At 41.7% G+C, this 23,013-nt stretch overlaps 1 protein-coding gene across 1 annotated transcript; it reads right to left on the bottom strand.

Moving 5' to 3' along the window:
- Positions 1 to 8,725: 8,725 nt before the first annotated feature.
- On the bottom strand, positions 8,726 to 19,829 carry LOC134290913 (uncharacterized). Its single transcript, XM_062858142.1, has 2 exons — positions 14,510 to 19,829; positions 8,726 to 8,877 (listed from the first exon to the last, which is right to left on the bottom strand). The coding sequence occupies exons 1-2, from the start codon at positions 19,827 to 19,829 to the stop codon at positions 8,726 to 8,728; spliced, it is 5,472 nt and encodes a 1,823-aa protein (XP_062714126.1).
- Positions 19,830 to 23,013: the final 3,184 nt, after the last annotated feature.

Raw genomic sequence — 23,013 nt, 5'->3', positions numbered from 1 at the left:
AATTCACTACCCTTGCTTGTTTACTACGTGCTTGTTCAATGTACTTTACCTGGAATTATTTTCTCAAATTTAATGTCAGAAAAATCCACAACGTTATCGTGCCATACTGCCGGTGGACGCATAAATGTCCCATGTGCAAAAACAGACAATTGAGAAAATCGCGTCCATAGTTCGAAAAAAGGAAATTGTCTCAACTATGAAGTATAAGTGCTGAATCGTGTTCTAACATCAACCAATTTTGAATTTGAGCACTAATTTTTGTTTTAGAGCGATTTTATAGTTCCATAGGATTTCCAATGGAACGTGACGCTTATGCGTCCACTTTTAAGAATGTTACAAATCGGCCTTGCATTTTTTCAACAGTTTTCGGAACAAACTACCAACTTTTATTTCCCCATATGATAGTACCCCATGATACATGATCATGGGCTGCAAAATCTCAATATTGCCAAAAATGCACATGGGACAATTATGCTTCCACCGGCAGCATATTCGCCTATAAAACAAAATGGAACATTTATCTCATTACCTTAAAATGGTTCCGTGGTTGGAGACAACTTACATTGACATCAACATGAAAAAGATATGCTTGCAAGGGCAGTTTAGGAAAACTGCAAAGTGATGAAACAATATCAGTCATAAGGAAAGTGCAACCCCAGTTTTATTTTTCGAATATTTAATTATTTTAGAAGGTTTTAGGTTTACATTATTCAAAATGTGCCAAACATATACCTACTTTTCCATAATACAACGACAGTGTATATTTATTTATATGTATATCGTGTGTATATTTATCAATATCTCCTTAAAATTGATCAAATTTTTCAGTGAACTCAATTTTGAAAATAATATTTACACTGCTGAAGCCCTCAGCATCTGTTCTAAACGACCTGCAGACGCATTATTCGTCTACTCCTTGGTACTTGCCTGCCACCATCCACATTCCAACTCCAAACCACGGAAACCGTAATCCACGCAGCATCCCTGCTGGGTCCTGCTCACCTTCGTCACAGCAGGCGACTCTCACCGCAGCATCACCTTCTCGTGTTGCAGGCAGTCTCAGACAAAAGATGCTGTGGCGATAACAGCCTCGGCTTGTACCCAAAAAATCAGCACCGTGAGTTCCCACAGCCTCCCCCCCTCATCACTCACTCTCTCATGCCGCCTCTCCACCACAGCTTTCCAACTTCCAAAAAGGGCTTTTCCTGGTCAATGTTCCGGTTCGGTTGTACTCTGACACAACACACACACTCTCTCTCTCATCCTCGCAGGCTGAGCCCGGGGTCAAGGACGTTTGAATAACAGTCCAGACGAGATGAGTGCCTCCCAAAAAATATCTGATGATGACGACTGAGAACGACGACATCGTACCAAAATGCCCTTGAGAGTACGCGCCGCGCCGCATCAGAGACGAAGATGACGATTTTCATCTCGTCGGGTTTCTGCCCGCTGCTACTACTGCATCTTCGCCTTCAAGGCTGTTCAACCGTGCGCGCGCGGAAGGACGAAAAGAATGCAGGAAATTGATTACACACTGCTGGCTGTCATCTGCGCCATCTCCATCAGCCGCCTCACGGTGGTGATAGGGGGAGGGCAGTTACCATGAAAGTGTTGGTGTGTGTTTTGGGGTGGAATGATGATCTCTAGCCTGTTTATATTTATTCTGTTTAGTTTTTTTTAGTCTCGCACAGAGATAAAACGAAAGCGAGGCTGGGATTCGTTAGTTTTAGGATCAAGCTGTGTGGGAAAAAGGATGGATGGCTGTCGGCGTTCGTAGGAATCTCCCAGCATTCTGTGTGCTCCTTGTTATGTAAACGAACATCATCTTATGTAATCGATGAACTAAAACGATGAACTTTTGGCTTGTTTTGTACGATGAATAAACATAGTTATAGGATAGCATCTTCGCATTTGAATGCATGGGAGTCCATGTTCATCACAGGGTCGAAAAAGCAATTGATGAATGAGGATGACCCTCCCATCGCATCGTGTCTCTTCGACCTAGCAGACTTGACGATAGAGTAAATTTCTCTTCTTTTGGACGTATACGAACAACGTACGAACACAACGCAGTCAGTCGGACATTGTCCTGAAGATGGGCTAGATCTCGCCCGAAACCGGTCGACAAAAGGTAATTTTTTAAATCTTTTCTTGACGATTGTAAGAACGATAAGGGTTGTCTTGTGTCGCGTCGCGTATTGTGTGTGTCCTCCAAGAGTTCCTTCTGAAATTACTACGGCAATTTCTCCAGGAAATCATCGTCCCGGAATTTATACAGGGTTTATTGCAAGAATTCTTCCAGGGATTTCTGTATGAATTCCTTCTGAGAATTCTTTGGGAATTCTTTCAAGAATTTCTCCAAGAATCTCCCAAAAAATCCTCCAGGGATTGCTTCAAAAATTCCCCCCAGAATAGCTCTTGGAATTTATCCAGGAATTATTGTAGGTATTCCTCCTGACATTCCTCCAGAATTTCATCCAGGAATTACCTCAGGGACTCCTCCAGGAATGCCACCAAGAAGATCTCCAGGAAGTACCCCAAAAATTTCTCCAGAAACTGATCCAGGAATCCCTTCGGAAATTCTTTCAAGAATTTCTTCTGCAGTTCCTCAAGGAATTCATCCAGTGTTTCCTCCAGGAATTCATCCAACAGTTTCTCCTCCAGCGATACCTCTAAGGATTTCTCTAGAGATTCCTCCTGGAATTTTTTCACGGATTCCTCCAGAAATTCCTCCAGGAATTTATCAGGAATTCCTTCAGGGATTCGTCTAAAGATTCTTCCAGAGGTACCGCCAGAAATTCCTCCGATGGTTTCTCCAGTAATTCATCCAGATATTCGTCCAAGAATTCCTCCTGGAGTTCCTCCAGAAATTTCTTTGGGAATTCCTCAAGAGATTCCTCCAGAATTTCATTCAGGGATTCCTCCAGGGATTCTTCCAAGAATTTTTCCAGAAATTTCTCTGAAGATTCCTTCCGAAATTTCAGAGGAGGTTTCTTCATAAATTTCTCCAAGGATTCTTCCCTGAATTCCTCTAGGGAATCCTCCAGAAATTCATCCATTCGTTCCAAGAATTCGTCTAAAATTTTCTGCAGTAGGTACTCAAGGAATTTCTCCTGAATTTCCTCCAGGTATTCCTGCAGGAACTCCTCCAGGAATTCTTTTACGAATTCCTCCACAGATTTATTCAGAGATTTATCTAGAAACATATCCAGAGAATACTCCAGACATTTGCCCAGGAATTTCTCTAGGGATGATTCCAGAAAATCTTCCAATTATCCAACTAACATTTATTGTGAGTATTAACGTCAACGAAGCGTCCTCAATACGGCTTGGACATATGGACTAGCGATTTCTCCAGGGATTCCTTCAGGGATTGCCCCAGGAATTCCTGTTGAAATGCCTATCTGGATCTTTTAAAAAATGTATTCAGGGGCTTGGTCAGAAATTTCAGAAATTCGTTCATAATCTTTTCCAGGGATTCACCCAAGAGTTTTTCCAGAAAAATCTGAAGATTCTTCGAATTACTTGAAGGATTTCTAGAGGAATTCCTTCAGCGATTTGTATTGGAATACTTTAAGATAATTTTAGAGGGATATAGGAGTCAGGATATTATCCAAGAACTCATCCAGGAAGTCTTTCACAATATTCTTCGAATTTTTTTAAGGAGTTCTTTCACAGATTTACTCAGGAACCCATCTATGAATTCCTGTTAACGTACTCCCTGCAGCTCTTGCAAAGGATTTTCTTTAGAAATTCGTCCTGCAATTTCTCCACGAATATATCCTGTTATTCTTTTACAGTCACTGTGACTAACTTTAAACATACAGGGTGTTAGGTTCCTGAGTGCAAACTTTTTAATGGGTGATAGAGGACCATAAATGGTGAAAAAAAAAATGTTCTACGCATATGGTCAAATCTCAACCGTTACGTAGTTATTGAACTCCCCATGTTTTTTACTCTTAATGCCTTAACTGGCTATAACTTTAAAATGGTCAAACTTATCGCAGTTTTTTTACCCTTATTCGAAACATTATTGAATTTTCTATCAAATGGCATCTTTGAATCGATTGGTTTAGTTAGTTAACTCAGTTTTCTAGAGCAAAATAGCTAAAAATAGCGTGTTTTAATTTGTTCATGTCAATTATCTTTGAAACATGCGTAATAAATTAAAATTCTTTCTTTGGCAAAGTTGTGGCCCCTGTTCCACTCTACAATTCGTTCTTTGACACCAAACTTCTATCTCTTACCGTTTTCTTGAAATTTTGATTTAAACGTTGCATTTCAGATCATAAATTTGCAATCGTCATGGTAAGCACTTTTTTGCGCACTGTGCTGCACATTTAAATCAAAATTGCAAGAAAACGATAAAAGTAAGAAGTTTGGCGTCAAAGAACGAATTGTAGAGTGGAACAGGGGCCACAACTTTGCCAAAGAAAGAATCTTAATTTATTACGCATGTTTCAAAGATAATTGACATAAACAAATTAAATCACGCTATTTTTAGCTATTTTGCTCTAGAAAACTTAGTTAATTAACTAAACCAATCGATTCAAAGATGCTATTTGACAGAAAATTCAATAATCTTTCGAATAAGGGTTAAAAAACTGCGATAAGTTTGACCATTTTAAAGTTATAGCCAGTTAAGTCAATAAGAGTCAAAAACATGGGGAGTTCAATTACTACGTAACGGTTGAGATTTGACCATATGCGTAAAACAATTTTTTTTACCATTTATGGTCCTCTATCACCCTTCAAAAATTTTGCACTCATGAACCTAACACCCTGTATAAATACTTACAAGTTAGAAGCGCTTTCAGACATATCTCCAGGATTTTTTCCAGGAATTCACCCAGAGAAGACACTTTCGGAATTCTTCAAGAATTTCTCGAGGGATTCCCTTCTCGAGGGAAATTCTTACACGACCACCTCGAGGGTTTCCTCCGGTGATAGTTTCAAGGGCGATTTCGACTGGAAACTGATCAACTATTTTTGGATTGGCTTTCTCAGTCACTAATCAAGACAAGTATTTTATACTGTTCCGACGATTCGGCCTTTTGGTTCAGGCAGGCATGAAAACTCCATCTTTCCTCCCATGGACAAATCAGGAGACATTATTCATGACGGTAGACAGTAGACAATAGTGAGTCCAAATTCAATGTTTTATGTTTTATGTTCTATGTTATATGTTAATATATGCTTTTAGCAATCTCTGAAGAAGGCCACAACCAAAAGGCTGCGAAAATGAGCGATTTCGGTTGATATTTTGGGGTAGGGGTGGTGGGGGTAAAGTGGACAACCTAAGCATTTTAGTCGTTTCCCGCGGAAATGCGGCAAAGTCCATCTGCTTTTCCGAGTAACATGGAAGGTAATGATATACTCCAGAAATCTTGTAAGGGGTTGCATTTAAAAAATATTGTTTTCTTTGACTATTTTCTTCATCAAATCGTGCATCAAAATAGCGTGAAAAAAAATGGTGGGGGTAAAATGCGCAATCGATGGGGTAGAATGAACAAGTCGTTAAAAGTTATATAACAGCATATTGTTTCTATGTTTTTAAATACAAACTATCAAATTTCATACGATACCTTTATTTTGTTGTTTTCAAGCTTTTAATACAAACTTTGAAACACATTTAAATAATTATTGTAAAAATAGTGTAAAAAACAAGCACTGTTTTGGATGAAAATTATATTTTGTTGATATAAAATATTTTTTTATAACTTTTTACTTCAATTATCTCACGATAGGTATGACGGCTGATGATTCTGAAGTTTGCAAAAAAATAATGAAATTTTGGCGAAATTTGAATCGTTTGTCCATTTTACCCCCACGGGCTGATTTTGTTAAAATTATTTCCAAAACTCGATTTTTTTTTACAAAACTTAATTTTTTTTTCGGTCAGATATATTCTTCTATGTGGACTTTATTGGTTTGGGGTTTAAAACTTTTAATAATTTGAAAATAACTTACGAGAAAACCTTAGCAATTATAAGCAGAATTTACATCATTTCCGATTTTTCACGTGATTTTTGAAGTTTTTGTCATCTTGAAGAGGTTTATTTGATTTTAATGTTCAAGATCAGCAAAAGTATAATGATTCATGCTTAGGCATAAGCTTCAATCGTTGAAACATTTCAAAAAACAATAAAAGCCATGAAACTGTACCCTGTCCATTTTACCCCACCTGTCCACTTTACCTCCACCACCTTTAGGGGGTTTTTGCTCACTTATTTCGACCAGTAGATCACTTTCTACTTGGGAAATCATATCCCGGAGAGATTTTTCAAAATTAGTCCAACCCTACCCCCTGAAACCCTTTGAGACCCCCTAAAACACCCCTGAGATCCTCTGGCACTCCTCCGGAGCTCCTGAGAATCTTTGGTGACACAGGGGCCCCCAAGAAAACCCCAGAAGCGCCCCTGAGAACTGACCAAAAAAACAAAAAAAAAATATCGAAAAAGCAATAAATAATTTAAAAAGTGCAATAAACGAAAAAATAAATTATCAATAAATGTCAAAAAACGAGCAATAAACGTAAATGCATTTTGAGACAAAATAATACATAGACCATGCGGTGAAGCCGCATAGAGGATTGAGGAACTGAGACGACAGAAGGCCGCCGAAGTTTCCGATATCCGATGCACCGCAACTGCATCGATTCGGTTCTAGGCAAACCACAGATCCAAGAATTTGCCCGGTATAAAGCAAACATAGATGTTATCCCTTTTTAGGTCCGACGAGCGATAGCGAGTTCGGACAGCAAGCGATTGCTCGGTAAATTGCAATTATAGTTAGGCAGACTTTTCAGTCGTTACAGTCATATAAGTGCGATTCAGCCTTTCACTGCCTCATACTTTCAGGTATTTGTTTTTCATGGGTAATTTAGGGTATATTTTGAATTTTTTTTATTGCTTTTTCGATATTTGTTTACTGTGAATGGGGCACGTTCGGTGTAGTACTAGATTTGTAGTAATGAGCTGAATTTTAGTATGGTGAGAAGGTCAATTCTCCGTTTCTGCAATGAAATGGTGCAAAAAGCGTGGGTATTATGATTCCTTGCCTAATGTGATGCTGTTTGAGCAAAAAAACAACACTGTTGCCCGAAGTTTTGCTCAAACAGCATCAAATTAGGCAAGGAATTATAATACCCACGCTTTTTGCACCATTTCATTGCAGAAACGGAGAATTGACCTTCTCACCATACTAAAATTCAGCTCATTACTACAAATCTAGTACTTCACCGATCTGTCCTATTTTCTAATTTATTATGGAAACATCGGGTTTATTTATGGAAAAGTCAAAGTTATTTGGTGGAAAAAATGGCTGTTTTTTTATTGCAACAGTTGATTTATTCATTGCAATTTTGACGTTTTTAATTGCTGAAAAATCAATTATTTATGGAAACTTTTGATTTATTTATGCATTTTTTTTAATTGTTTATGGAACTTTTGTTATTTACACCCCTGTTTCTTCACTGCGACTTTTTGAATTATTTATGGGAAATTTTGTATTTATTATGGAACGTTTAATTGTCTACCGGAGAAATTTCCGAGGAAACCCCATGGAGGGAGCCCTGCAGGAATTCTTGGAGGAATTGCCGAAGGATTTTTGACAGAATATCTAGATAAAATTTCGGGAAATCCAAGAGGGATTCCTGCAGAAATCGCTGAAGGAACTGCTATAGGAATCCTTGAAGGAATTCATGGAAGAGTTCCTTGAGTAATTCCTGGAGGAATTCTTGAAGTAATTTCTGAAGGAGTCCCTGAAGACATCCCTGGAAGAATCCCTGGAGGAATCTCTGGAGGAAGCCCTAGAGGAATTCCTGGCTGAATTTCTCCAGGAATTCCTGGAGGAATTTACAGAGGAATCCCAGCAGGAATTTACGGAGAAATTCTTGCAGGAATTCCCGAAGATATCCCAGGAAAATTTCCCTTTATCCCTTTATCAATTCCTGGTGAAATACCTGGTGGAATTCTTGAAGGAATCTCAAGGGCCTGAAGGAATTGAAGGGCTTTCTTTGCCTGCCATTGCATGAATTTGTATCTTGTGAGGCAAGGACAATGATACACTATGCCCAGGAAGTCGAGAAAATTTTCCGGACCGGAACGAGAATTGAACACGCCGTCTTCGGATTGGCGATCCAAAGCCTTAACCACTAGGCAAACTGGAGACCCCAAATAGGTAAAGCAATTAGAAATAGTAAAGTCGCGTAAAAAAATCAGATTTCTAATTAAGGTTTTATTTTTGTCATAAATATAGCTGCTTCGCTTAATTACGTTCAAATTGAATTAAAGTTAAAATAAACCAGATTGCTCTCATATTGCATCATTAGTCTTAATAACGAAAACCACATCGTGTCACTCGACGGCCCACGCAAACATGCGACGCAGTTCGTTGACCAAAATTCTACCCTACCGCATTCGCAAACGTCGTCGCCAGCAACTACCTATTTCTACCAATTTTCCCATCTTTAATATGAAAGTAAACAAACTCGCCAAAAACAAAAAAAAAAGGGAAATAGGTAAACGCCAAAAACAAACACCATTAGCGAAACCGCTCTGGTTCGTATATATTACTACATCGGTCGTTGCGCTGCCGAAGAGTCCTATCTGACTGGCGGCACTCACATTACCGCATACAGGTCGTCGCTATAAGGTTGGTCGTTCTTCTTTGGTAAAAGCTCTCTCTAGATGATTGTTGTCGTAGATCGTAGACCGTCGTAGACCTAGCGCACGCTCGTTTCCTTCCGCTGCAACATGGTTCCTCCATGGTTTGCTCCCAGCGGGGGGTTGTTGGTGCAGTCGCAGTCAAGTCGGCGGATGCTGACCGCGAAAATGATGAAATGAAGTTCGGTACCTACTAGTTCAGGTATCCCGACTAGATGGGAAAAACAAAATTATTACAAGTTGTGTTATTTTGTTACAATGATTTTTGTAATAACGGTTGTTTTAAAACATGTACCGTTAGTAGTTGAAATAACAAAAATTCTAACAAAACCCGTTCCAATAAAAACAAAAATATAACAAGCTAAGATATAATCATAATAAGATAATATAAAATTTTGTTAGACTAAACTTGCGAAATCATAAGAAATTATAACAAGTTCCGTTGTATATTTCAGAACAAATTTGTTACAAGTTTTGTTATAAAAGTGATCAAAATAACAACAATTATCAATGTTTTTCACAAAAGCTAAAAATATTAGAAATTTTGAAAGAATTTTGTTAAAAATAATTATAACAAAGATAGCAATAAACGTGTTACGAAATTATGTTAGAGACAATTATATCATAATGCATGATATAACAAATGTTGTTATACATCTGTTTTAATAAATGAAACAAGTTTTGATATTTTTTTGTTATTAAACTTATAACTAAATTTAATTTAATTTTGATATAGATGTTCACACGCGAAAATCCTTATAACAGAAATGTAACAACAGTTGTCATAATTACTTTCAAGGATCGACTGAAATTCTTAACTTTGAACTTTTAGTGGCTACGCAGTCTTTATTCTTGAAACGGGTTTATTATCTACCCAACGTTTCGGCACTTAGGGATGGTGCCTTCATCAGGGGGAAAATAATGTTCTCGTTTCGTCTCTCGTGTTTCGGCTAACTTTAACTGTCCTGACTCTAATTGTTTGGTACATGACTCAATAACACTTCGGTGAACTTATGTGGACTTTTTGCTAATGGCGCCATTAGCAAAAAGTCCACATAAGTTCACCGAAGTGTTATTGAGTCATGTACCAAACAATTAGAGTCAGGACAGTTAAAGTTAGCCGAAACACGAGAGACGAAACGAGAACATTATTTTCCCCCTGATGAAGGCACCATCCCTAAGTGCCGAAACGTTGGGTAGATAATAAACCCGTTTCAAGAATAAAGACTGCGTAGCCACTAAAAGTTCAAAGTTGTCATAATTTTGTTATGTTCTTGTTATGTGCTTCTGATCGGGATCTACTGTAGGACCGATTCTGTAAAGTGCCGTGCAAAAATCGGGGAAATTTTACGGTAAAGCATCGAATTGGTATATACGAATGAAGTCCGAATGCTAGATGATTGAGAAAAAAAACGTTGAAATGCTTCACACTAAGTAGCTGCACGTGCTTATCTTGCCCTAACGGCAATTCAAAGTTTTGTTCTTAGACCCATAATTGATGAAAATCACCTTAACATATTGCTGACAGCAAAAACATCCAATGATTATAATTATACCTATTATAATTCATTATAATTTCAACTCATAACCAGCAACGTTGTGCTGAAACTCAGCAAAGTTTTGGCTATTGTGTGTGTGTGTTTTTTTTTTTTTCATTGCTGGACGCATTTGGTGTGTAGACCGTTAATCTATTCTATGGTTTAACCGATCTTTGTCATTCGACTTCTTGTTTCTATGAAACGTTTGGAATTGAAACTTTTACACCGCAGTGTAAGAACACAGTGCTACAGCGGAGAAAAATCGCATGTGCATTGCGCATGTGACCGTTTCTTCTCGTTTTGGTGTTTTCGACGCCTGACGCTACTTCTGCCATGCCACACGACCGACGCGCGATTAAGAAGTTGTGCAATATGCTCCACCTTTTACAGGGAAAAAATATAGACCATCATTGGCAGGAGCGAGCTGGAAGGTACCTTCTCTACATGAGTGTTGGTGCTCCTGCTGATGCACCAAATTTCCAGCAATGAAAGCGATAAGCCATTGCCTGATGATGATGGTGGATAGACGAATTTCAAGTACAAGTTCATTGCCTCAAAGTACACACCGGGCGAGCACCGCCTCTTGCATGTAGTTCGCTTTCCTGTGTGTACCTTTCCCTATCGTTTGCCAATCTGTTGGTTGCTGAATATGCCATGACTAATGGTTAGCCTTTTTATCGTCGTTGTCTCAGGTCTTCCATACATCGTTATTTTCAAAAATATTAGGTACTCACTTTTTGCATATACACAAACTATAATTGATAAAGTATGAAATTCCAAGTAAACTTCGCACCTGTTGCGAACGAAGCAATTGAAAGGTGGAAGCGGCACAATGGTGAACATCATTCTTGTCTTCACTGGGACAAAGACTGTTTCTCAGCGTTTTATTAGAACTTGCACAGTTATTATCTGAGTGGCAGTGACAGTTCGTCCCCTTTCAACTAAATGACCTTGTGTAGTAAAAACCTTACCCTGTCAAACTGGTTTTAGTATTGCTACCATATCTTAGCCTCGTGCCATCTGGCTAGTATGCGCATCTATCGTTTAAATGCTACCCTTCATTATGAACCCAAAAAATCAAAACCATTTATGAAAAACGACGCCAAAAATGTACTAGGTACGAGAAGAACGTTGAAACCGAATTGAGCCCAGCCCAGCGAAGATTCCCCGTTTCTTGCTAGTTGGCATACATTTTATAGAGGGAAGAGCACAGGTATCGAATATCACTTTCGATTTGGGTCATCAACCGAAGGAAAACAAAAAAAAAACATATAAAAACAAACCGGATTCGCCGAAAATATGTAGGCCACGTTCCTTGGAATTAACAATGTGGCGTGGTTGTAGTTAGGCGCTGCATCGGGTTTGTTTAGAATAGGAAACGAGGGCTAGAAATAGGAAATTCAACTATTCGAAGCCCCTGTGCACACTAGTAATCACCCCTGGTGCTGATGTTGTTAGTATTGTGTTATTGAGGAAGCGCAAATATGTAACAAGATGCAGCCAAAAATTTAAATTCATGCAAATTTGATTTCCTAGGCTGTTGACTTGACAATCGTAACACTAGATCAAAGCCGTTTGCTTTGAATAATAAGGCGATGCGATGACGTTCCATACTTTATAGAAAATTTATCAGTAAAGCATAACATTTTCTCAGTAAAAATAAAATTTTGCTATAATGAATAATACTGAAATGCATCATGATAAAATACAACAATACGATAAAACGCAAATTCTCCATAAAACATGATAATTGTAGCCATATTAAATTGAATCCGGGGTCAAATTGATCTTCGGGTCGAAATTGATCAGACGTTTTTCAGTTGGGTTGAGCATATTTTACATAGTTTCTTTTTATGTATTGTGCTGTTGGAAACAGATACTAAACGATATTTGCATCAAGTATACTTTATCCAATGGAAAAACGTCTGATCAATTTCGACCCGGAGATCAATTAGACCCCTTACGGTACACTAGTTTACAGCACTTTTGAACTTGGTAAACTGATGATCAATTGTAGTGTAGAATCATGCCCTCCCAAGTAACATTTTGATGGCCATTTAGTCTTGTAGTGGCTTTTAGAACTGTAATAAAACCTTAAATCTATTATTTGAATTTTATGATGGTTCTAATAATCTCTTCTAGTCTATTTGACTACAAAATGTTACTAGGGCTGAGTTCGAAAACATGAAGGAAAAATACAGTAGAGTGGATTTTTTTTCCATACAAGGCTGTCGATTTGAAATCGATTTTGGTTCTATTTTTAAGCAAAGTTGCTTCCTTCATATATCTCTATTTCCATATCCAATGCTCTGATTGAGTTGAATTTTTTACTGTAACTAGCTAACATCTGATGTTTCAAATACATGTTGAGAAAGATTTTTTTATTGTTTTTTTCTTACTGAAAAAAAAATACAAATCTTCTGATGCAAAAATTGTGTTCAGATAATCGAAACATATTATATTCAGTTTTCTATTCACGCAAAAAGATTGGAAATTCGTTGACTGCAACGCAAAATATTTGAATTTCAGATAAGTCCATATTTTTAAAAACTGTAGAGCTCAATTTTCAAGAACAACTCAAAAATTGTTCTAATTTAAAAAAATTTTGTATCACGATTCTGATATCAGAACATAATTATGCTTCAAAACTTTTGGTCGTTGATAGAAGTTTATAACTTTCGTTTTTTTTGTTCACTAGTGTTATCAAACTGCACCACTTAAAGTATGAATTGCTCCATAAAAAATTAAAATTCTCCAACAGTATGTTTTTCCGTCGCCCGCAGAGCTGCTAGAAGTTCAACAAAAAAATGAACGCGTTGGTGTGCATGAAATGTCGTTCAAACCAACGGGGGTCGACAGACGGTAAGTTGAAAATTACTGCTGTTACAAAACCCGTCCTATTACTTCTCAAAAGAGATAAAGTAATACGACATGCACTACATCAAATATTGGTCGCAGTGGTCAGTGGCGTAGCCAGAAATTGTCTCTGGGAGGGGTTTTCAACAGTCAATGATACCTTTTTTGATTTGACACTTACATTTTGTAAACAGTAAGGAGTAATTGTATTCGTAGTTTGAAAATAGCGGCGCAGCCGAAAAAAATATTCGTCGAAAAGCGCTTTATACTGAAAATTTGTTTCACAAATTTTGGCTCTGGGGGGGGGGGGTTTAACCCCCCCCCCCCCCCCGTGGCTACGTCAGTGCAGTGGTATATGTTCCGAAAAGAGAGTAAAAGTGAATCATTTTTGGAAGCAATCTATTTAATCTAAAGAAATTATGAGTTTTTTAAACTGTTTTTACGAATTCCAATCAATACACACAATACATTAAAACCTTTTTTTATGCACTTTTAATTTGTTCACCTTGTTTATGCCCTACACAGCAAAAATTTCTGAAAACTACACCCGACGTAGACATATTAGACATATCAATTTCTATTGACGAATTTCGCCCCAAATCGTATTCGGAGTTGGCAGCACCCTCTCAGATTACAATAAAACTTTCTGGGCATATAGACCGTGACTAGATAAGCCACTTTACATACCTAGTGTTCGGTGGTGGAGAAAGAAACTCTCAGCAGCGTTTAGTTAGCGCAGCTCAAAGCTGAAAAAAATAGTAGTTTTATTTTCGGCCAGGGTCAAACAAATATTATCTCTTATCATACATTTAGTTTTCTCCAAACCAGCTCAGAGCTCTAGCCTGACGATGCTAAACGGGTACGTCGATAACACCTAAACCAGAAATCCAATATTTAATTAGCCAACAGTCTATTAATCCAATTTGTAGGATTATAGAAGTTCGTACCTGACCGTTACCCGCACGTTGAAGATAATAATCAAATCTAGGGGAGTTTGCTGACTAGCAGACCTGATCTGTAGATAGGTAATACAAGTTTAATATAAGCTAAACCTAACCTATCGAGTACCTCACAATTGTTACCAATTCAATTGATTAATCAATAATAATTTCACAGGCACTGCAGTACTATTTGTGGCAAAAGAGTTATCTAAAAAGCTTTTCAAACTACCATTTTATCCGAAAAACAAGATAGAAATATAATCAAATTCACGAAATATAATCATTAAACTTTATCGCGATGCACGCTACGTTCAATCATCCGCATACAATTGGCCATTGTTTTACAGTCTGTCAGATTGCCTTGACTGGATTCTGTATTGCATTATGACGGTCGGCGTTGTCCGTGCTGCCAGAACACTCCCCGCCCCGTGGATCGAGGGGGGGGGGTCTCCCGTAGATTCACCAAGTTCCATAACAGCCAGCTTTACCACGGGTCGTTTCAGCTTACCTGATGACGTACGCACGATCGCTTGTCGTATCCTGCCATCCTTGCCGCAGATGACTTCTTCAACTATGCCTCTACTCCATGACCTTCTTTTACCTTCCGTTACGTAGACGACATCTCCGACCTTCAGGGATCTTACTTCGTTCAGCCATTTGGTTCTCCTGTTGAGAGTAGGGAAGTATTCCTTCGTCCACCTTTGCCAGATAAAGTCCGCTAGTTGCTGTGATCGTAGAAAGCTGCTTCGGAGAGCTTGTCCAGGATCTGCGGACGGTTCCAAAGCTTCGTGAGCGCCAGATGAACAACCAAAAATCAAATGGTTGGGTGTTAAGGCTTCTGGATTACTGGAATCTTGCGGCATGTACGTAAGCGGCCGCGAATTTATCAGTCCTTCAACTTCGACTAGTGTAGTCCACGGAGTTTCGTCGGTGAGTTTTCGTCCATCATCCAACGCGACCATGGCTTCTTTGACGCTCCTCACCATTCGCTCCCATACCCCGCCCATATGTGGAGCAGAGGGGGGGTTAAACGACCATTTGGTTCGGGCATCAGTGAATGTGCCAGCGCAATCCAAGTTAATTCGCTCAATTTGTCTCTGCAACTCTCGACTGGCACCAACGAAGTTGGTCCCGTTGTCGGAAAAGATTTCAACAGGAGACCCTCTTCTGCGTGTGAATCGCCGGATAGCCATAATGCACGATTCGCTAGATAAGTCGTACGAAACTTCAAGGTGCACGGCTCGAACAACGAGACATGTGAACACCGCTACGAATCTCTTCTCTTTACGACGACCAACGGTTACCTCCAGTGGTCCCATGTAGTCGATACCGACGAAACTAAAAGGTCGAACATTCGGCGTCAATCGTTGCTCAGGCAGAGGTGCCATTCGAGGAGGAAGGGGTTTGCACTTGCTCACTTTGCAACATTGACAGCTGCGCGCAATGCGATCTACAACCGGTCGTAGATGTGCGATCTGAAACCGTTGACGAACTTCATTTACGACGGTTTCTTTGTTCGCGTGACCATAAACACGATGGTAGTGCTCTAGAAGGCGCAGTGTGATCTCACTATCTTTGGGGAGAATGATCGGATACCTCGCGTCGAAACTAGCGTAAACGGTATCGGCTGTTCTTCCTTCCATTCGTAGGATGCCAAATTCATCGGCAAATGGTGAGAATCTATAGAGTGGGCTGCTCGTCTCAATGGGTATCCATTTTTCAATCGGTTGTTCTCGGTTCTTCAGCAGAGTTCGAACTTCGTCCGGATAATATTCACCCTGCGTCATTCTCCAGAGAAACTGCTCCGCTCGTAGAAACTCCTCCTGCGTCAATGGCACCTTGCGGGCGGCCACTTCTGATTTCAACAGCTTCGCTTGGTTTTCTGTAGCTTGGATGGTTTCTATAGGGCTTCCAGCGATGCGCAATCGGCAGTTTCTGATGAAACGGTAAATGCACGCCACGGTTCGTAACAGTACACTCCACTTTGAAAATCTACCAACATCTATCATCCGCACGGGAAGTGCGATATGAGCAAGCAGGTAGGCGGATCGCAATTCTTCAGAAGTATTCGTCTTAACTTGCTGCTGTGGCCACATGTCTTCGGCGAGATATAGATACGATGGACCCTGGAACCACCTTCCATTTGAATCAGGCTCCGAGTCGCGTACCCACTTCGTCAAACAGTCGGCAACGTTGTGTTTAGATGGGACCCACCGCCAGCATTCAGCTTGGGTCAGAGACAGAATTTCTCCGATACGATGGGCGACGAATTGTTTGTAGCGCCTGTGGTCGGAGCGAATCCACGCGAGAACCGTGGAAGAATCTGTCCAGAGGTACACCTCCCGAGGTTGAAGGGTGTGGTTCTTCAAAACAGTGGTCAACATTCTTGCCCCTAGTAGGGCCGCTTCCAACTCCAACCGCGGAATAGAGAGATGTTTCAGGGGAGCGACTTTACTTTTCGCCATAACCAGCGAACACTGCACACGTTCAAGGTCGTCCTTAATCCGGAAGTATACCGCGCAGCCATATCCAGCCTCACTGGCATCGGTGAACACGTGGCACTGCAACGTTCTATGGCACAGAGGATCCGCTTCCCCAAAATAGCAACGTGGAATACTGAGCTCGCTTATGCCAGGCAGCAACTCCACCCAGTGTGTCCACTTCTCGAACTCTTCATCTCTCATCTCTTCGTCCCACTGCACCCCACTTCTCCATAGATCCTGAATGAGGATGCGTCCATGTATGAGGTACGGTGCCAGGAGACCAAGAGGATCAAACAGACTCATTATGATCCTCAGAGCGATTCGCTTTGTCGGCCGCTTTCCTCCGGACACGTACTGAAGAAGTTGTTCGCCAAGCTCGGTTGAAAACGTTAGCGCGTCCGATTCTGGGTGCCACAGCATTCCGAGAACTCGTTCCCATTTTGCCTCGGACGTCGACTGTAGGAGACGTGGACTCGTAGCACCGGGTTCTCCGAGCTTCTCCAACACTTCTTCACTATTGCTCACCCAGTTCCTCATTTCAAACCCGCCACGGGCGTGGATGGTCCTAACTTGAACAGCCAGCTCTGCCGCTTCTTCGGGGGTGTTAGCGCTGTCGTAGTAGTCATCCATGTATGTTTTGTCCTTGATTGCCGCCGCAGCCGAAGGGAACTCGTCCGCCCACTTGTCGGCGTTGACTCGTAGGACGTGCTGCGCGACGCATGGCGAGCAAGTGGCGCCAAACATCGCTACGTCTGCGATGTAGACTTCTGCAGGGTGTCGCGAGTCGGAGCGAAACAGGAAACACTGGAAATATTTGTCCGCTGTCCGCATACGAAGCTGCAGAAACATTTCGCGGATATCACCTCCAAATGCAACACGCTTCTCGTGAAATTTGCAGATCACTGAAGCCAGCGACACTAGCAGGTCGGGACCTTTTAACAGTAGGGAGTTGAGGGAAACCCCATCAACTTGCGCTTTTCCATCCCACACGAGTCTTCTCTTTTGCTTTTTCGGGTGCGTAACCAGGCCAAGCGGTAGATACCAGACTTGCCTTCTGCTGATCTCTACCAGCTCCTTCTCTGTAGCCTTATGCACGTAGCCTTTCTGCACGTAGTCGACTATCTGCTGATTCACGCCTTCGCGAAGATTCGGGTCCTTCGCCAGTTGGGCCTCGAAGCTCCGCAAACGTTTCATTGCCATGGGCAGGCTATCGGGTAGGTGAATATCGTCGGCTTTCCAAAGAAGAGCGGTTTCGTATTTCCCATCCACGAATTTTGTGGTATTTTCCAAAATTTCGCGGGCGCGTTTCTCCTCAGTGGACTCAAGCGGAGGCGTCGACTCAATCAGCGCGTCCTCCAGAATGAACTGCTGTCGAACTAGGTCATTCAATTCTCTATCATCATCACAGTTGCACTCGTGAAGGTTTACGAATCCGGTTTTCGATAGGGCGCTCCCATCTGGGCCATAGACGGACCATCCCAGCAGCGATTTTACCGCGATCGGTTCACCTGGTCGGCCGACGCAACTATCCAAGGGCGCGAAGAGGCTCAAGTTTTCCAAACCTAGAAGAATTCTAGGTACGGCCTCGGAGTATGTTGAAATAGGGAGGTTTCGGAGGTGTGGAAATCGATCGGATAGTTCGTTGAAGGCCAAACTCTGATTCGGAAGATTCAACTCTTCAACGGTGTGCGCGTTCTTCAGCACGTAACGACGGGGCAGTCCTTTTCCGGAAATTTCGAAATCCACGCGCTTTGAACTCTCTTCATTCCTCTTCACGCTCGACGTCCATCTCAGCTCTAGCGGTTCTGGGACACCAACTGCTCCAAGCTGCCGTGCTAAACTTGCTTCGATGAGCGTCAAGGAAGACCCTTCGTCCAAAAAGGCGAAAGTTTCACATCTGCGGTTCCCGTTGAACAACATTACCGGTATGATCCTGAACAGGACAGATCTTTGCGACCGCTCATGAGCGTTGCATTCCGACGCTCGAAGTTGTCGCTGTATCGAACCGCGCTCAGTACGATGCAGGAGTGGGTGGTGACGGTCTCGGCAGTTCCCGACGTTGCATCGGATTCTAGATCGACATCTCCATTGGCCGTGGTCAAACAGGCAAACCTCGCACAACTTCCAATGATGGACGGCTTTCAGGCGAGCTTCCAATCCCAGCTGCTGAAACCGTTCACAGTTCCGCACACGATGGTCCGTTTTACCGCATATTGGACAGGGTTGCCTTTCCTCATCGCGTCTCTGCACCTCGGCTACCTCTTCGTGGGCGTACACATGTCCTCTCTCTTTCAGCTTGTCCCTTTCGGCCCTCGCAACCGTTGTTTTCTGTTGGACCGGGGACGTCACTTCACTGGCGTCGTACACTAGCTCTTCCATGAACACTCCGAAGTGTTTGAGCGTCGGTTCAGCATATCCTCGCTTGAATCGTGCCCACTCGAGCTTGTTCGACGCTGGCAGCTTCTCCACTAACTCACCGAGCAGCGTAGGGTTGGATAGATGACCGCTAAGATTCGCGGCCTCCAGGTGATCGCATAGTTGTTGTACGGTCAGGCCAAAGTTGATCAGCGATTCTAATCGTTCCGGTTTCGGTGCCTCTGCCCGACGCACCTTGATCAGCAGATTCTTCACCAGCAACTCTGGTCTCCCGTACAACCGTCGCAGCGTTTCCATAATCGCGTTAACGCTTTGGGGAAACATCAGTTTCGTAACGACGGCATCTCGCGCTGGCCCGCGCAAGCACTCTCGCAAGCGAATTATATTTTCCACGTCCGTGAAACCGCACGCAATGTTGGCTGTCTCGAAGCTGTGGACAAATATAGGCCACGCTTCCGGGTCACCCGAAAAGGTAGGTAGCTTCTTCGGCCAGATTTGTCTCGCCGCCACTTGGTCACTGTTCGGCCCCGCCCCGTGGGAACCTGGGTTCAATTCTATCGCCGCGCGCTCAATCCCTCGCAAAGACGGCGCCAGGCTGGCATTCGATCTAGCCGCACTTCCGAAGTGGTTTCCGACGGGTTCCGAAGGGACATTCCTGACCTGAGCACTGTTGGCACGGATCTGATGATCCGGAATCGCTTCTGGGATGAATCGTGTCTCTAACTGCTGTCGATCGGCTGTCACATTTGCTAGCGGCCGGAAACGATCCGGTTCCGCCAAATCGTTCGCTGCATTAGGCCACTCCGAGAACTGTGTCGCGCTTTTGTCGTCCCGGTGACTCATGCCGTGCTGGCTTTTCAACCAAGCCTTGGTCCTATCCTTGCGACTGAAGACGCTTGATTTGCTGCTCTCGTCATCAGCAATCTGTTCCTCCAGCTCGAATTTGTCGCGCAGGTACTTCTCCTGCATCGCGAGCTCCTTGGCCTTAATGGCGTGCTCCTGTTCCTTCAGCTGCCTCTCCTTCTCCAGGCGGATCCGTTCTTCCTCTAATCGTGCTCGCTCTTACCTCAACTTCTGCTCCTCCAGCAATCGCTCGTCTTCCAATCGCTGCAATGCTAATTGCGCTCGAGCCCTGGCGGTAGAAGTGCTGGATTTGGAAGATCTCATCTCCCCGTGGCTCGATTTGTCCAAAGCAGGAACCCCTGGATGCTTTTTCGGAGTAGCGATACCACTCGCCGCAAGATCAGGAACGACCAAGGTCTTCGATTTCTCGGAGTTCTTCGATTTCTCCGAAGTCTTCTTTTGATTAGCGTTGCTTGACTTCGCCATCTCACTCGATGTAACACCGAGGACAGTCAAGTTCGCTGCCTGTTTCTTACCTCCTTTCTTCTTAGCTCCGGTGGCTTCCGGAGGCAGTTCGAGAAGGCACTTACTGCATCTCCACGAACGCTGTTGAACTCCCGGTGACACCTTGGCACAAGTGTAGTGATACCATGCACTGCACCCATCGCAGGCCACCATGCCAACGTCGGCAGAATTCGGTTCGTCGCACGCACCGCAATCACGAGCATCGTCCTGGGCTGGCATCCTATCAATAAATCTTTGAGGATGTTCGGTGGTGGAGAAAGAAACTCTCAGCAGCGTTTAGTTAGCGCAGCTCAAAGCTGAAAAAAATAGTAGTTTTATTTTCGGCCAGGGTCAAACAAATATTATCTCTTATCATACATTTAGTTTTCTCCAAACCAGCTCAGAGCTCTAGCCTGACGATGCTAAACGGGTACGTCGATAACACCTAAACCAGAAATCCAATATTTAATTAGCCAACAGTCTATTAATCCAATTTGTAGGATTATAGAAGTTCGTACCTGACCGTTACCCGCACGTTGAAGATAATAATCAAATCTAGGGGAGTTTGCTGACTAGCAGACCTGATCTGTAGATAGGTAATACAAGTTTAATATAAGCTAAACCTAACCTATCGAGTACCTCACAATTGTTACCAATTCAATTGATTAATCAATAATAATTTCACAGGCACTGCAGTACTATTTGTGGCAAAAGAGTTATCTAAAAAGCTTTTCAAACTACCATTTTATCCGAAAAACAAGATAGAAATATAATCAAATTCACGAAATATAATCATTAAACTTTATCGCGATGCACGCTACGTTCAATCATCCGCATACAATTGGCCATTGTTTTACAGTCTGTCAGATTGCCTTGACTGGATTCTGTATTGCATTATGACGGTCGGCGTTGTCCGTGCTGCCAGAACACCTAGTTTCTTCAAAGTTTATCTAGACTGTCTTTCGAAAAGGGATTTTTTTTTTCAAATGCATTTAGTAAAAAAATGACAACTCCCACAAAAAAGTGTTGTATGGGGGATTTTCACAAAATAATTCAAAATAAAAATAAATTGATCGAAAACCAAACTGAGCCCTACAATGAAAAAATCATTTGAAAATATTCAAAGTCGAAAAAAAAACATTTTCGTTTTCGATGAAAATTTGTCCCAAGATAAGTAATTATGTTCCCTACCAACCGTCCATCAGGTATCAGTAGGTCGGCTCCAGAGAAAGTTTCATTGTAATCTGAGAAGGTGATGCTAGTTCCAAATACGATTTGGGTCAAAATTGGTCGTTTTATAAGAGAATATAATGCCGGGGCCCGTAGCGTAGTGGCTACACGTTCACTTCATAAGTGGATGGTCATAGATTCGATCCCAGCCCCGGTACTTGCAATTTTTCGTCAGTGGCTCTTCCTCCCGAGAGCGGCTGCCACCTGACCCTCTTCAGATCATATCCTCCAACGGACCCGGAAACCTGGATATCGGCTAACGGCAACTCATAATGGACCCCCAATCGGACTGGAAAAGAAACAAGTGCCACACATCAACATCGCCGTGCTCATCATTCTACCATAATAAGGTAAAAGGTGAAAGCAGCGCAACGGAATTCAGTTCGATCTTGTAGAATTATAATAGAATACATTTAGGCGCTGTACAAAGTCTAAGTACAGCTTCCAATTCGAATCGCTCACGCAGTGCCCTAGTGGACGAAAGAGCTGTAAATTAGGTTAAGTGATTGAAGAATAAAAAAAGAGAATACATTTAAGTATTCATTTAAATTTAAAAAATGAATTCATTGAATGAATGGACTTATCCACCGATGAACCGAATTCATCGCGGTCCGAGAATTTTGACACTAGAGCGGGGTCTGTTCCAATAAGAATCGTCCAATTCTGATTGGAACGGCCCCGCTCTAGTGTCAAAATTCTCGGACCGCGATGAATTCGGTTCATCGGTGGATAAGTCCATAAGGCAAAATCTCCTTGAATAAATGAGACACAATCTCCTAACAAATTGTGATTGATTGATTTGTCTTTATTAGAGAGACTTTCAGCCCTTGGCTGGTTCGTCTCTTAACAAATTGTGTTTCATTGGATTCTGAGATGATCACGATCTTCAATGGTTTAGTTTTTGATAACAAAAGACACTGAAAAAAAAATCATTTGGACATGAAAAAGTTTTCGTCAGAAAAACCTTCTCCTTAAAAGTGCCCATCTTGCAGTGTATGGACGGTTGGTAGGGAACATATTTACATATCTGGAGACAAAATTTCATCGAAATCGAAGATGGTGTTTTTTTTTTGGAAATCGACTTTGATTTTTTTAAAACGAGTTTTTTTCAGTGTAGGGCTCAATTTGGAATTTTTTCAATATTATTTTCTTGAAACTTGACGTATTTAGTGAAAATTACCCATGCAACACTTTCTTGTAGGAGTAGTAATTTTTTTTATTCACATTTGAAATAAATCGGTAAACAAGTTTAGTCCTTTTCTTAGTCTAGATATTTTTTGAAGAAACCAAGTATGCAAAGTGGCTTATCTAGTCAAGGTCTACACACCCAGAAAGTTTCATTGTAATCTGAGAGGGTGCTACCAACATTTGTTCGAGTTGGCACGAAATCCGTCTATTCCATCTCACAGAATTTTACATTAAACAATTTCTTATATGAAATGTTGAACGCAAGCTTCATACTGAGAGCAAGCTGTAAATTTGAAAACTGATGGAATAATGTGTGCTATATGACGGGGTTCTTTTGTTACAGGTGATATGATTTTTTAACTGTGTAGATAAAAACAGGGAGAGCTAT

This window comes from Aedes albopictus, chromosome 3 (genome assembly GCF_035046485.1).
Source record: "Aedes albopictus strain Foshan chromosome 3, AalbF5, whole genome shotgun sequence".
Classification (NCBI taxonomy): Eukaryota; Metazoa; Arthropoda; class Insecta; order Diptera; family Culicidae; genus Aedes; species Aedes albopictus.
Note: the sequence above shows the minus strand (reverse complement) of the source record. Positions and strands in the feature narration are given on the sequence as shown.

Coding starts and splice junctions, on each gene's coding strand:
- LOC134290913 (XM_062858142.1), bottom strand. CDS start 19,829: ATGCAGGAGAAGTACCTGCGCGACAAATTCGAGCTGGAGGAACAGATT. Junction 8,878..14,509: donor GATCGTGCGTACGTCATCAG/GTAAGCTGAAAC, acceptor TTTCCCATCTAG/TCGGGATACCTGAACTAGTA.